The sequence below is a fragment of the Leuciscus leuciscus genome (assembly GCF_965113295.1).
Source record: "Leuciscus leuciscus genome assembly, chromosome: 8".
Taxonomy (NCBI): Eukaryota; Metazoa; Chordata; class Actinopteri; order Cypriniformes; family Leuciscidae; genus Leuciscus; species Leuciscus leuciscus.
Window position 1 is genome coordinate 19,498,162 of NC_138732.1, and position 12,147 is coordinate 19,510,308.

At 37.4% G+C, this 12,147-nt stretch overlaps 1 protein-coding gene across 1 annotated transcript in view; it reads left to right on the plus strand.

Annotated features, from left to right (window-relative positions):
- Positions 1-12,147, plus strand: part of kdrl (kinase insert domain receptor like) — a 49,020-nt gene that overhangs the window by 33,952 nt on the left and 2,921 nt on the right. Inside the window, exons 19-29 of the mRNA XM_082177374.1 lie at positions 466-579; positions 704-792; positions 883-1,036; positions 1,641-1,738; positions 2,306-2,428; positions 2,832-2,943; positions 5,264-5,363; positions 7,999-8,104; positions 9,217-9,338; positions 9,995-10,073; positions 10,180-10,280. Coding sequence (XP_082033500.1) covers positions 466-579; positions 704-792; positions 883-1,036; positions 1,641-1,738; positions 2,306-2,428; positions 2,832-2,943; positions 5,264-5,363; positions 7,999-8,104; positions 9,217-9,338; positions 9,995-10,073; positions 10,180-10,280 — 1,198 coding nt within the window. The remainder of the gene's footprint in view (positions 1-465; positions 580-703; positions 793-882; positions 1,037-1,640; positions 1,739-2,305; positions 2,429-2,831; positions 2,944-5,263; positions 5,364-7,998; positions 8,105-9,216; positions 9,339-9,994; positions 10,074-10,179; positions 10,281-12,147) is intronic.

Consider the following 12,147-nt stretch of genomic DNA (forward strand, 5'->3'; position numbering starts at 1 on the left):
TGTCTGTTTAAGGTTCCTTTAAACACAATGACAGGCTTTGAACTTCAATTTTATACTTTCCAGTGATTTCCGTGTGTAAACCTGATGTATATCCTGATAATCAAAGTGCTGCTCAAACTCCCATTCAAAAATAGATCATAGATTTAATTATTTTAAATAAATGTATTTATAATATAGTAGATAATAGATTTTTTAAAATTATTTAAATTATTTTTATTATATCATTTATCTTAAATATAGTTTTAGTATTTTCAATTTTAAGCCACAATTATGTCAAGACATTAATGAATTGAAAGGTCAGTCTTTTGACAGGAGACCAGAAATACAACAGCATGCTTGAGATCACCGCGACAGTTATACATTTTCCTAACATTTCAAACAAAAATCCTCTCTGACCATGTAAGATATTCCATTAATACGTTTTTTCCTCTTACCCTGTCCTCCAACTTCTTCTTCACTCAACAGCGGGAGCTACAAATAATGAGTGTAGAGCTTTAATGTCTGAACTGAAGATTCTGATCCATATTGGTCATCATCTCAATGTGGTCAATCTGCTAGGAGCCTGCACAAAGCGTGGAGGTAAGAGGAAGTTGACAGAGAGAATTCAACCTTGGCGACATGAGAAATTTGTGCAAAATTTCAACTTTTTCTCTCTCGCTCTCTATCTCTCTTTTTTTAAAACATTTGTTTGGTGTACGCTTAGGTCCTCTAATGATAATCGTGGAATTCTGCAAGTATGGAAACCTTTCTAACTACTTGAGAAGTAGGAGGGGTGACTTTGTCGTTTACAAGGTAAGCATAAATGTCTCTTGTTTATTTAAGCAGTGATTTGACATGATGACTTATGATATTGACTGGAGCATGTGATGATAACCTCCACAGTCTCAGGACGGTAAGGCTCTGCGTTCCAGCTCCGGGTGTGATTTGAGCGAGCTCATCAAGCGCAGGTTGGAGAGCGTGGCTAGCACCGGAAGTTCAGCCAGCTCCGGCTTCATTGAAGATAAGAGCTACTGCGACTCGGAGGAAGAGGAGGAAGGTAGCGACTGAGTGTCTTCCTTCCCCTTTCCCCTCCTCCCTCTCAACCCCTGCCTCACCTCCACCCCACCCTCTCAACTCTCAAGGCTCCGCTGATTGTTTTTTCCCCCTCAGTCTGATAGGTGGCTTCCTCAAGGATTCATAAATACAACTGATATTTTGTACGAGCCACTGTCACCTACTGCGTACAGAGCTTTTTCTAATTTCCTGCTGCAAGACCAGAGCTAGTCCGCTGTGGATACATTGAGTCGTGCTGTCCCATACCGGTTATTTCTGGTTTGATAAACTGTTTACTCAGGTGGATGACCCACCCACAAGCCGCTTACTTGAGTATCATTGACAAACTGCACGTCGCAGTCTGCTCTAAAAAAAGGAAGCCATGTTTCATTGTGTCTCCCTATCGGATGTGTCTGTAGTAAACAGGAGAATTATGCCTTAAAAAAACTGTTATTAATGGATTAAGAGAACATCAAACTTGATATGCAGCACATATTTGTTGTAGAAGAAATTCTTAGATATTCTATTTCCTTTTTACATACCAAAAATTGCATAACAAAACAATGGTTTGATTTAGCTGCTAATACTCTTTTACGCTTGTCTTGCAGAGCAAGAGGATTTGTATAAGAAAGTGCTTACATTGGAAGACTTGATTTGCTACAGCTTTCAAGTGGCTAAAGGCATGGAGTTCTTGGCTTCGAGAAAAGTAAGAGTCACGCTTTCACTACTCAGGATTTCGTTCTGCAGCTTTAACCTTTGCAATGAATCATTGTATTCTTATTTTGTTGTGGCAGATCATTTTAATACAAATTTCCTTTTTAAATTATTCTTTGGCTTTTAGTTTTATAGTAATAATCAATCTCCTTATTTTGGCAACTTTTAAAAGTTTTGTCTCAAAATCCAGAAAATGAAAACCCAAATTACTTTATTGATCCAAAACACTCATTTACACACATCCAGCAGATGAGATGAATTGCCACATTCTAAAGATGCGGTTTAGCATATGTAGTTTCATCTCACCTCAGGTCAGACTTTCCCCGATGGCAGTCCCACGTGTTTTACATTATCACAGCTTTTCATCATGTGCTCCATCTGACAGCACAATGCCACACATGGTTCAAATAAGACACAAAACGCATCTTCACTACAGCCCTTTTACCTAGTCAAGACAGAGAGTTTAAAGAACATATAATTAAATCCTGCTATTACAACAAACTGATAGATGAAATATGTAGAACATAATCTAATAGGATCTCTCTTTTATTTCTACAAGTGTATTCACCGCGATCTGGCCGCACGAAACATCCTATTGTCTGAAAACAACGTTGTGAAGATTTGCGATTTTGGACTTGCAAGAGATGTATACAAGGACCCAGACTATGTCCGTAAAGGAGAGGTAAGTGGGGAATATTATCCAATTACTTCATATCAGTCATGGATACATGGTGCAGCGAGTCTGTATAATGCACAAAGTGTTTAAAATCTACTTAGTATGATGGACATAAAGGATAACAGTCCAAAACACTGACACTATGAATGTTCATCTGGAAAAGGATAAAATAATTCTGTTAATGCCAAGAGTCTTTGGCGTGCTGTTAGTCATTTTATAAGCCCTAATAATATTATTCTGGTCAAAGGATCTTTTCTTGTGGTCAAGTTTGAGCCAAGACGTCATACAGATTGTATAATCAAATAGACAGCATTTTATAAGCTGCACGTTTTTGAATGTGTAATAATATTGGGAGTGGTTCCTTTACAGGTGTGAGTGGTACTAACATGGACTGCATTTCTTTTCACAGGCCAGACTTCCCTTAAAGTGGATGGCGCCAGAGGCGATATTTGACAAGATCTATACTACTCAGAGTGACGTGTGGTCTTTTGGAGTGCTCATGTGGGAGATCTTCTCTCTTGGTAAATACCATTGCTGTCCTAAGAGTATAACTCACAATCCTCTTTAATCATCTATTCATTGGAGACACACACAGCACTGTTGCAACAGTTCAGGAACTTAATTCAATTAGAAGAGTTTAAAATGCTTTATAATCTTTTATTTTACTTTTTGACTGTTATCACAAACAATCTTGATTTAATATTTGGGGGAGATTCGATTATGAAACAATCAAAGAATAACTTTTAGCTTTTATGAATTCAGGCCTTCAGTTCTGGGAACAATGTTTTCAACCCTGATGTTTTCCATGAAACAAAGTGAAGCTTTTCCCCCCTTCCTCTCTTCTATAGAGACGTCTCTTAGACTGTGTTTGTTTGCTTTACTGGTTCGGTGCGTTTTACACCAAAGAAAAAAGCCCAGACAGGATTCAGCACCCACCAAGTTAAACACATGGAGTAGGAAGGCAACTTAGCACATGCTGTGCTCCATCCAAATGGAAATAAAACGAACTCAAGGGTCCTCAATCAAAGACACCTGGCACAAACTAGGCTGCTCATAAGGGTGCCCTGCGCTATCAACCTCCTCCAGATGTAGTGGGCAATAACTGTCAGCTGCTGTTACATTTTCCTTTGGGACAAAATGGATTGCGTTGTCAGCTTGAAAAAAAAACAAAAATTTTCATTCCACTAGTGCAACAACATCTGTGAACTTCAACGCTGTGTTTTTTTTTGTTATTATCATAAATAGAGGTCGTAAAACAGAGGAATTATCTTCCATTTGATCAGGTTAGATTCCCAACTGGGAATGTAAACCCACAGTTACCAGGCAGCATTTAATGTAAATGTCTGCTCCCCATCCACAAATGTACTATAACCTTTAATGGTATATTGTACAGTGTAGCTGTGGCCCCTTTGTCGTTAAAGGCTCTGAGCAAACAATTTTAATGTCACCATTCATATATGTATGCATACATGATATTTATATATCTACTATATAACCACTATTGACATTTCTACTTTATTGCTTTAGTTTCTAATTTAATATTGAATTTTTCATTACAGATTATTGTGCTTATTTGGCCAGTAATAATGCAGAAAAAAAAAATGGTGCATAATCTTAAATATTTCTTTGCATCATAACTTTTTTTTTTGGAATAGTGTCAAACATTATTTTTTAAAAAAAATCATAATACTAAGCACTAAATTATGTATTTTAATGACTATCATTCTAGAAGTGAGCATATGTCTGTGTGCATGTATGTGTATATATACAGTATATGAGTTGTGTATAATATAGTTGGTTGTATAATGTCAGGGATCATACTTTTTGTGGAATGATTTTGGAAGATAATTATCTAAAACTTGTCTTACCTTTTCTTAAAATACTTTATTTTATAAGTTAACCTGTCTGCGCTCAATTGCCCTTTATTCTAACTTTGAAATGCATATTAAATGAACCAGAAACCACAGTAAAAATTCACACTCTACATTCACACTTTTACTGTAGTGGATGCAATGAAATCTGTGGGAAAATAGTGGGGCGTCATTTCACACAGTGAAATAAAGCAACATTTAGGAAAACAGAATATAAATAATAAATTATCAGCGATACTGAAGTAATATGACCTTAACTGATGACTCTGAGCTGTCACTACCACTGAGCTGCACTGACTTAAGTTGGTGTCAAATAGACTAACACGAAAAGTTTAGAAAAATTATTATTGCTACTTGATAGTGTCCGTGGGGGAAAAGTTTGCACCGCACCCAAAGTACACTCTCATGTTTTGTGTTGTGGATTTGAATTTCTTGTCCCTGTTTTTCTAGGCACTCCACATCCACTGCACTATATTTACAAAGTTGCGGGATATTTCGAGTGCTGTTAATTTATTTGTTTTTAATGACTACCTAATTTACATCAGAAGGGGGTTTAGATCATACTTTAATGACAGATTGACCCTTTCTGAGATTCATTGTTATGATCTGCATATTTTAGTGGTTATCAGATATTATTAAAAGGATTTCAGTCAAGTAAATGAAAATATTGTTCCATGAATCATGGTTTTTGCAAATGTGCAGCAAAGTCTCAACAGTCTGTTATTTCACGCTGTCTTAATAATTTAGTGTTTCTGGAGAAAACAGCTTTGCATAGAGTTTCCAAGTTTAGTTGACTGTCCTCATCAGCCCCACTGATGCTGATTATGCCGAGATCTTTCCATTGATCTCTCTATATGCTCCCAACCCACTTCACAGTTTAGTGAGTTTCTTGTCAGCCCCTTTGAAGTGGCCAGAGCTCTATTTCATGGAAAAGTCTTGATAACCCCATTATTCTCTTTCTTCTCCCCAGGTGCCTCCCCTTACCCTGGCTTACACATTGATGAGAAATTCTGCTGCCAACTGAAGGAGGGCACCAGGATGAAAGCTCCTGAATACTCCTCCTCTGAAATGTAAGAATCGCTCTGCTTATGTCACTGATTTCAGACAGTCCTAATTTGAAAGGGATTTGTCAACTATGCATACAGTTGTTATTACTTTTTTAAGCATTAGGGCCACAAATACTGTGTTTTTTGTGAGAAATGTTCGATATGTTAGGTAAACTAATGTGTAACATAAAATTAATAGCATAAACACATCAAATATCCCTTTAAAATTGTGATTTTGGCCTGTCCCACCTCGACTGTATTCAACAATTACAAACATGCAACGTTGTAATTTTGAAATAATATGTTGAGTTAATATTCAATTTATTCTAGTAAAAGCCATTTTTAATTTACAAATTGTAGTGGTAATAGCATTCCTCCGTCTAAAAACAAGAAAACAATTTTTTAAGTATAACAATTGTATTACATTACATGTCTATTACATGTCTGTTCTAGCACATGCCACTATACCCAAAGTATACATCGTTTAAGATATTTATTTTATGAAATCTCTCTAAGTAAATTACTTCTGTGTGATGCCTGGACTTTTATAGAAACTTTAAGTGACTTTATTCCTACAAAACTCTGCAGGGTTATTAGATTAAACCTGCATTCTGGGGAAGAAAAAATCCTTTCCTATCGATACAGTTGAAAAGAGCAGAAGTATCTAATTTCATTGCTTTGACACAAGACTGAAGCCTTAAATGGAAACAGATCAATTATTTGCTGAGTAGAAGAAAGGGAGCAGCTTCTGATTGGCAGCTAGTTTATAGTGCAGTTGATGTGTGTTAGGTATCCATTACTAACTTACACCAATGCAGCTGAAACTCAAGCTCACATTAAAGGCTTCAGTCTACCTAGGCAGCGTGGGGTGGCCCAACACAGTGGCAGGACCCCTGGGTATCATACAGAGAAACCCACCGTCAAGATACTCCCATTGTGGTTACAGGGTTAGAGAGCGAGCCAAACCTAAATCTGACAGTTTTCAGATGTAACAAGATATGAGAAAAGGGGTCATGGTATCAGTTTTAAACGTGGTAAGGAAGTGAAGCGGACAACATTAAATTAGTGTTGCTTAAAAAGGGTGCAGAGAACTGAATCCCCTCAATCTGAGAGAGAATATTCACTGTCTGTTCTCAATAAGAACCCCTACTGCTGTCTACGAAGTGCTCTACTCAATCTTCGTTTCAAAACTTTGGGCTTATTCAGGAGGGTAATTTTTCATATCTGACATTCTGTAACTGTATTATACCCTCCGTCTTAAACATTTGGAAACCTGAACGGAGCACTTATTTTTAAAACTTACTGCATAAAGCAAGTCTCAAATTCGCAATCACACACGCCGTCTGGCTAATTGAACATAACAAGAGGTCATGAAAGATGATGATTGGAGATGACCTACAAAATGCAGTCCAGACGTCAGATCTGAATTGAATGCGACACTCATGAATACAGCCTTTCTGGTGCCAAGACCATTTAGCTTCAATGAACGTAAACTAACATTGCAGATGAGGGTCAATTTAATATACTGTATCATCTGAGTGTTGTTTTGAAGGAGGTAGCACAGATAACACTGCTCTTCAAGAAAGCAGATATGTTGATCAAGTTACGTACTAGACTCAGGGTAAACATTACTTTACTCCTGACCCTGAGAGTGACCCTGACCCAAACTTCCCTATTGTGAATGATGAAAAGAAATGCAATTCAGAAATCAGTTTATCCAGACTGATTCACCCATTTAATGATGAACTGGTTCCCACCAGCCCACAGGCTCATTTAACTAAATGCTATTGGCTTTCATTCATTTCAGCTTCCATATATCTCCATGAAAAGTATGCCATAGGTGTGAGCACAGCTTGATGGGATAAATAACATCCTGGTGTACCGTTGATCTCAGAGGAACCACTATTCACCAATTTTCTGGACTTCCTGTTAGTTTAAGGAGTCGCTCCATCTGGATTCATTAAAATAACCATTTTGAAGTCCTGCTTCCTCCTGCTAATCTCCTACGCAGCCCACGAGAAGAATACAATCTCTCTGATGACTACCGAATTCAACCCCTGATGAATATATATGGTGATTAGTGTAAGGAAGTAATGAGTCATCAACTAGTACAGTAATTTTTCCATACTCCAAATTGCCCAATGTCGTGCTAATCAGACGAGATCAGAGAGTTTCATGCTTAACAGGCTTTATTTATATAAGGACCTGTGAGTGCAACACCACAGTATAAACAGGATACAGCTCAATCATCGCCCGTGATCATTTACTCAAATGACGGGTCGGTGCATTGACGCCCCAGTGTTTCACAACTGAACCTTAGCCTTCAGATAAACTTCACCATTACAGACCACTGCAAAATCCAATAAAGGACCCCAGACGTCCCTTGTGGGCAGAGATGCTGACAGCTCGTGTAAAGCAGGAGGAAGTTCCTCTCAACACAAACTCTCACCCTGAGAACGGTGCTATGAAAACACTCAGCCTCACTCCTCGTGTCACGCACTGAATATTACGATGAGTGTAAATTATTGGATAAAGCTGGATTTGCAGACTAAGCTAGAGGTCAAGGCAAAGGGTGTAATTCATGAAGGTTTGTGTAGCTGCTGAAGAATTGCAATTTATGATAATGGCGTATTGAACACAATGTTCTATCTCTTCATAGATATCAAACCATGTTAGACTGCTGGCATGGAGAAGCATCCCAGAGGCCCACTTTCACAGAACTGGTAGAGAGGCTAGGAGATCTGCTCCAGGCTAGTGTGCAACAGGTACGATCTCATTCACTTCATTATCCTTGTATGTCTTTCCCACAAACTGTATCTGAAAGTTTAAAGACTCCGACAACAGCAAAACCACAAGGATTTTATGGGATGAGAGATGCACTACTATTACACAGGAACACCATGGCAGACTGTCACTGCAAACTGCTTTTAACAGTTATTCACAGATCTAAGGTGAATGAGTTATTAATGTAGGTTCAGAGCGACTGTAAATAAAATTTAAGACAAGCAAAGTCACTCATGAAGTCAAATAGTTTAGGGTCGGTAAAAATTTAATTCTGAAATATTATTGAAATTTAAAAATAACTGTTTTCTTTTTAAAATAAAAATAATAATAATAATTGTATTCCTGTGAACTCCATTACTCCAGTCTTCAGTGTCACATCATCCTTCAGAATTTGGTGCTTATGAATCATTTCTTGTTATCAATGTTGCAAACAGTTTGTAACATTATAAATGTCTTTATTGTCACTTTAGATCAATTTAATGCATTTAAAACTTTTAATTTCTTTTTTTTTTTATCTTACTGACCCTGAACTTTTGAAAAGTACACCTATGTTTAAGCAAATACAAGCATAGACATAAAAATATTACATTTACATACACACATCCCATATTCTCAATTACAAAATGTATCTCATTTACCAAGCAAATTTATACTGAAATGCCTGTACTAATCAACACGATATCCAAGCAGAAGAAATGTAAAAATCCACCATTTGTAGTATCAGTATCAGTATGTTCTGAAACATTTTTCTCAGTTCAAAAAGAAAGGTAAGGAATGGATTTGATTTATAATATGGCATATGATTTATAATAGAAGATATGTTCTCAGTCAAAGGCTACAATACACAGCACTGAGATCAAAACATATTCTAAGCCGCCTGAATTGGAAGACATCCAAACTCCCTCTCTCACATAAGGAATCAAGCTTAGTGTACTGCCTGGACTGTCCCTAATAACATCATATCCATAAAACTTATTCACACATTCCCCTGCAGATTTATGTACAGATTCCTCCAGAATCCTACAATACCATATGCAGGGTGATGTCACCGTTTTAAAATGTGCTGAATTTTTAAACACTTTGTGTCTTTTAGGAGGGAAAGCATTACATTCCAATCAACACGGCCCTGTTGACCAAAGCAGACCCCTCAAACCCGAGCCCCACAAAGGAGACCTCCTCCAGACCTGCCTCTCTTAGAGACTCCGGGATGGCTTGGTAAGATAGCTTTATCTTATCCATTTAGCAGTTATATGCTCAGACTGATCTGTATTTGTATTTCTGATGTTAAAAAAAAGTCGGTATGTCATTATTCATGAGGAATATTTCAGAAATGTGTTTTTTGTAGATTAAGTTCTACCAACATTTTTCTGGTTTCCATACAGTACATTTTCCTCTTCTAACCAAACATGAACCACATTTCATCCCAATGGCCTTCATTTGAATGCTTTAAAATAAGGCAAAGGGTGAAGGAAACACTAATTGTTTCTTGATAAGGAACAGTCCTCGTAGCATTAAGGGCCCCTCAAGGAATTTCCTCTTGTACCACAAATGCAGTTTCAGGATTTAGGCCTACTTAAGATAATATTTATCCAACTCTTGTGTTTCCATGAATCCTTCAAGTATAGAGAATAGTATTGAAGTTCTGCTATCCCTGTTATCCCTAAAGCTGAATTAAAGAGCTATCTCTGCTGTGTAAAATTAAATTTTAAAGTATTTTATTCAACAAAGTATTGAACTTCCACTTGGAAACTGTGATGCCGAACACATCCCTCTTACTTTAGTATGTTTCATGTATTTGTTTGAATCTGCCAGACATGATGTCATGAGAAACTTTCCATACTGAACTTATGTGGAGTATTTGATGCTTTCAGGAACATCAAGATCCGCCCAGCGAGTGTGAAGACCTTTGATGAAGTTATCCTGGAGAATGGAACCAACAAGATCCACGAGGTGAAGAGCTTGATTTTCCGCACATAAGAAATAGCACTTAATTTGCACATTACGCAACAATGCAAAAATGATGTTTCTGTGGTTAAGTCATCTTGGTTGTTCACAGGGTGGGCAGTCAGATAGTGGGATAGGTCTATCTTCAGATGACATGAAGACACTGAAACGCCTGGAGTCACTGGCCCGACCGCAGAGTTTCATGGCCCGAGCGTGAGTACAGTATATTCAGTCCTGTTTAGACCTTTTGCCTGGCCACGTCCAGAATCACAAGAATGGGTAGGGCTGTCGGCGTATGCCCTAGAGACCCTCCCACTGGGCTGGAATGTAGATGACACAATTGTCATACAGTTTCTCCCCCAAGCTCCACACGACTCCAGTCACTACCCCTTTTCTTTGAGAGACGTGCCTGCACGAGAGTCTCTCAAACAATGGCACAGTGGAGAGATATTGCCTAAGGTGACAATCTCAACAGCCAGACAACAAAAGCAGGGCTGGGCGTGTGACTTGTTAAAGCTGGCTGCAAGGTCTGGTGACTAGCATCTTTGTTTGTGCCGCCTGGGCTGTAATGGCCTCTGACTCCATCGCTGAAATGGCACAGCTACAGATATGGCATTTTGCCATTTCAAATAATAATACGCATTGAATTATGCCTTTATTTTATTTGAGGAAGTAATTGATAGAAAGAGTGCTTAATAGTGTTAGAGACTAATATATTCCATTTAGAGTCCAAGTATTTTTGCTACAGAATGTATAAAACTTAAATATATGGACTGACTGATGAAACAGATGATTAAAACATTGTCAGTTCTCGTCCTCGACCAGCCTAATGATTTATTAACTGCAGACTAAAGTGTGCTGTGGTCTGAGACAACATGACTTGTTCATAAAAGTGCCCCAGGGCAAATGGTGCTGAAAACTAAAGCGAAGGGGGTCTTTTAAGTTATTAATGGAAAGCCATTGGGCTGGATTAGCCTTGGTTTTGTTAAACCGTTTGAGATCTGAGACGCCGTTTATGGTCTTCCAGTGTAGCAAAGGCCAGGGTTAATCTACTAAGGTTATCCTCTAAATTGCATTCAGGGCCTCATGGACTATATGGCATCCTAATATTTGAGGGCGACAGTTTGCACCACCAATTGCAGCTAGACAAATAGTGATAATCTCTTACTGATTGAAGGTTTATGACTCAGACCTGGAGAGGCAAAGTGGTTAACTAATTGGTCATGCTGTTTAGAAGTGTTCAGTTTAAACATGCAATTGGCATTAGATAAGAGTTGGGTAGTGGTAACACCACAATGTCAGAGCTATATTATATGATCTTCATCTGAAAAAGGATCTTTCTATATCATGTTAAAAATAAATCTACACTACCGTACAAAAGTTTCAGAAATATACAGTCATGCTCAAAAGTTTACATACCCCTTGCAGAATCTGCAAAATGTTAATTGTTTTAATGAAAAGAGAGATCATACAAAATGCATGTTATTTATTGTTTAGTACTGTCCTGAATAAGATTTTATTTATTTTTTTACATTAGTCCACAAGACAAATAAATAGCTGAATTTATAAAAATGACCCTGTTAAAAAGTTTACATACCATTGATTCTTAATACTGCGTGTCGTTACCTGGATAATCCACGACCACGATCATGGTTGTTCTTGAGACCAAAATCTTTCAGGTCCTGGAAATTCTTCAGTTTTCCAGCATCTTTTGCATATTTGAACCCTTTCCAGCAGTGACTGAATGATTTTGAGATCCATCTTTTCACACTGAGGACAATTAAGGGGAGAGGATTGAAGATTATATATATATATATATATATATATATATATATAAATTGTTTTTTAAAAGAAACTAAAGACTTTAACATTGTTACATAAAATAGAGTAATGGCATAGAGTAGACCCATCACAGCCTCATTTTTGGCATCACAGCAATAAATATGTTTTTTTAATATTTTAAAATAGAAAAGTTATTTTAAATTGTAATAATATGTCATAATATTACTGAGTTGGTGAGCATAAGAGACATCTTTCAAAAGATGATGCCAAGTCAACATGTCATTATCACAAAATAAAC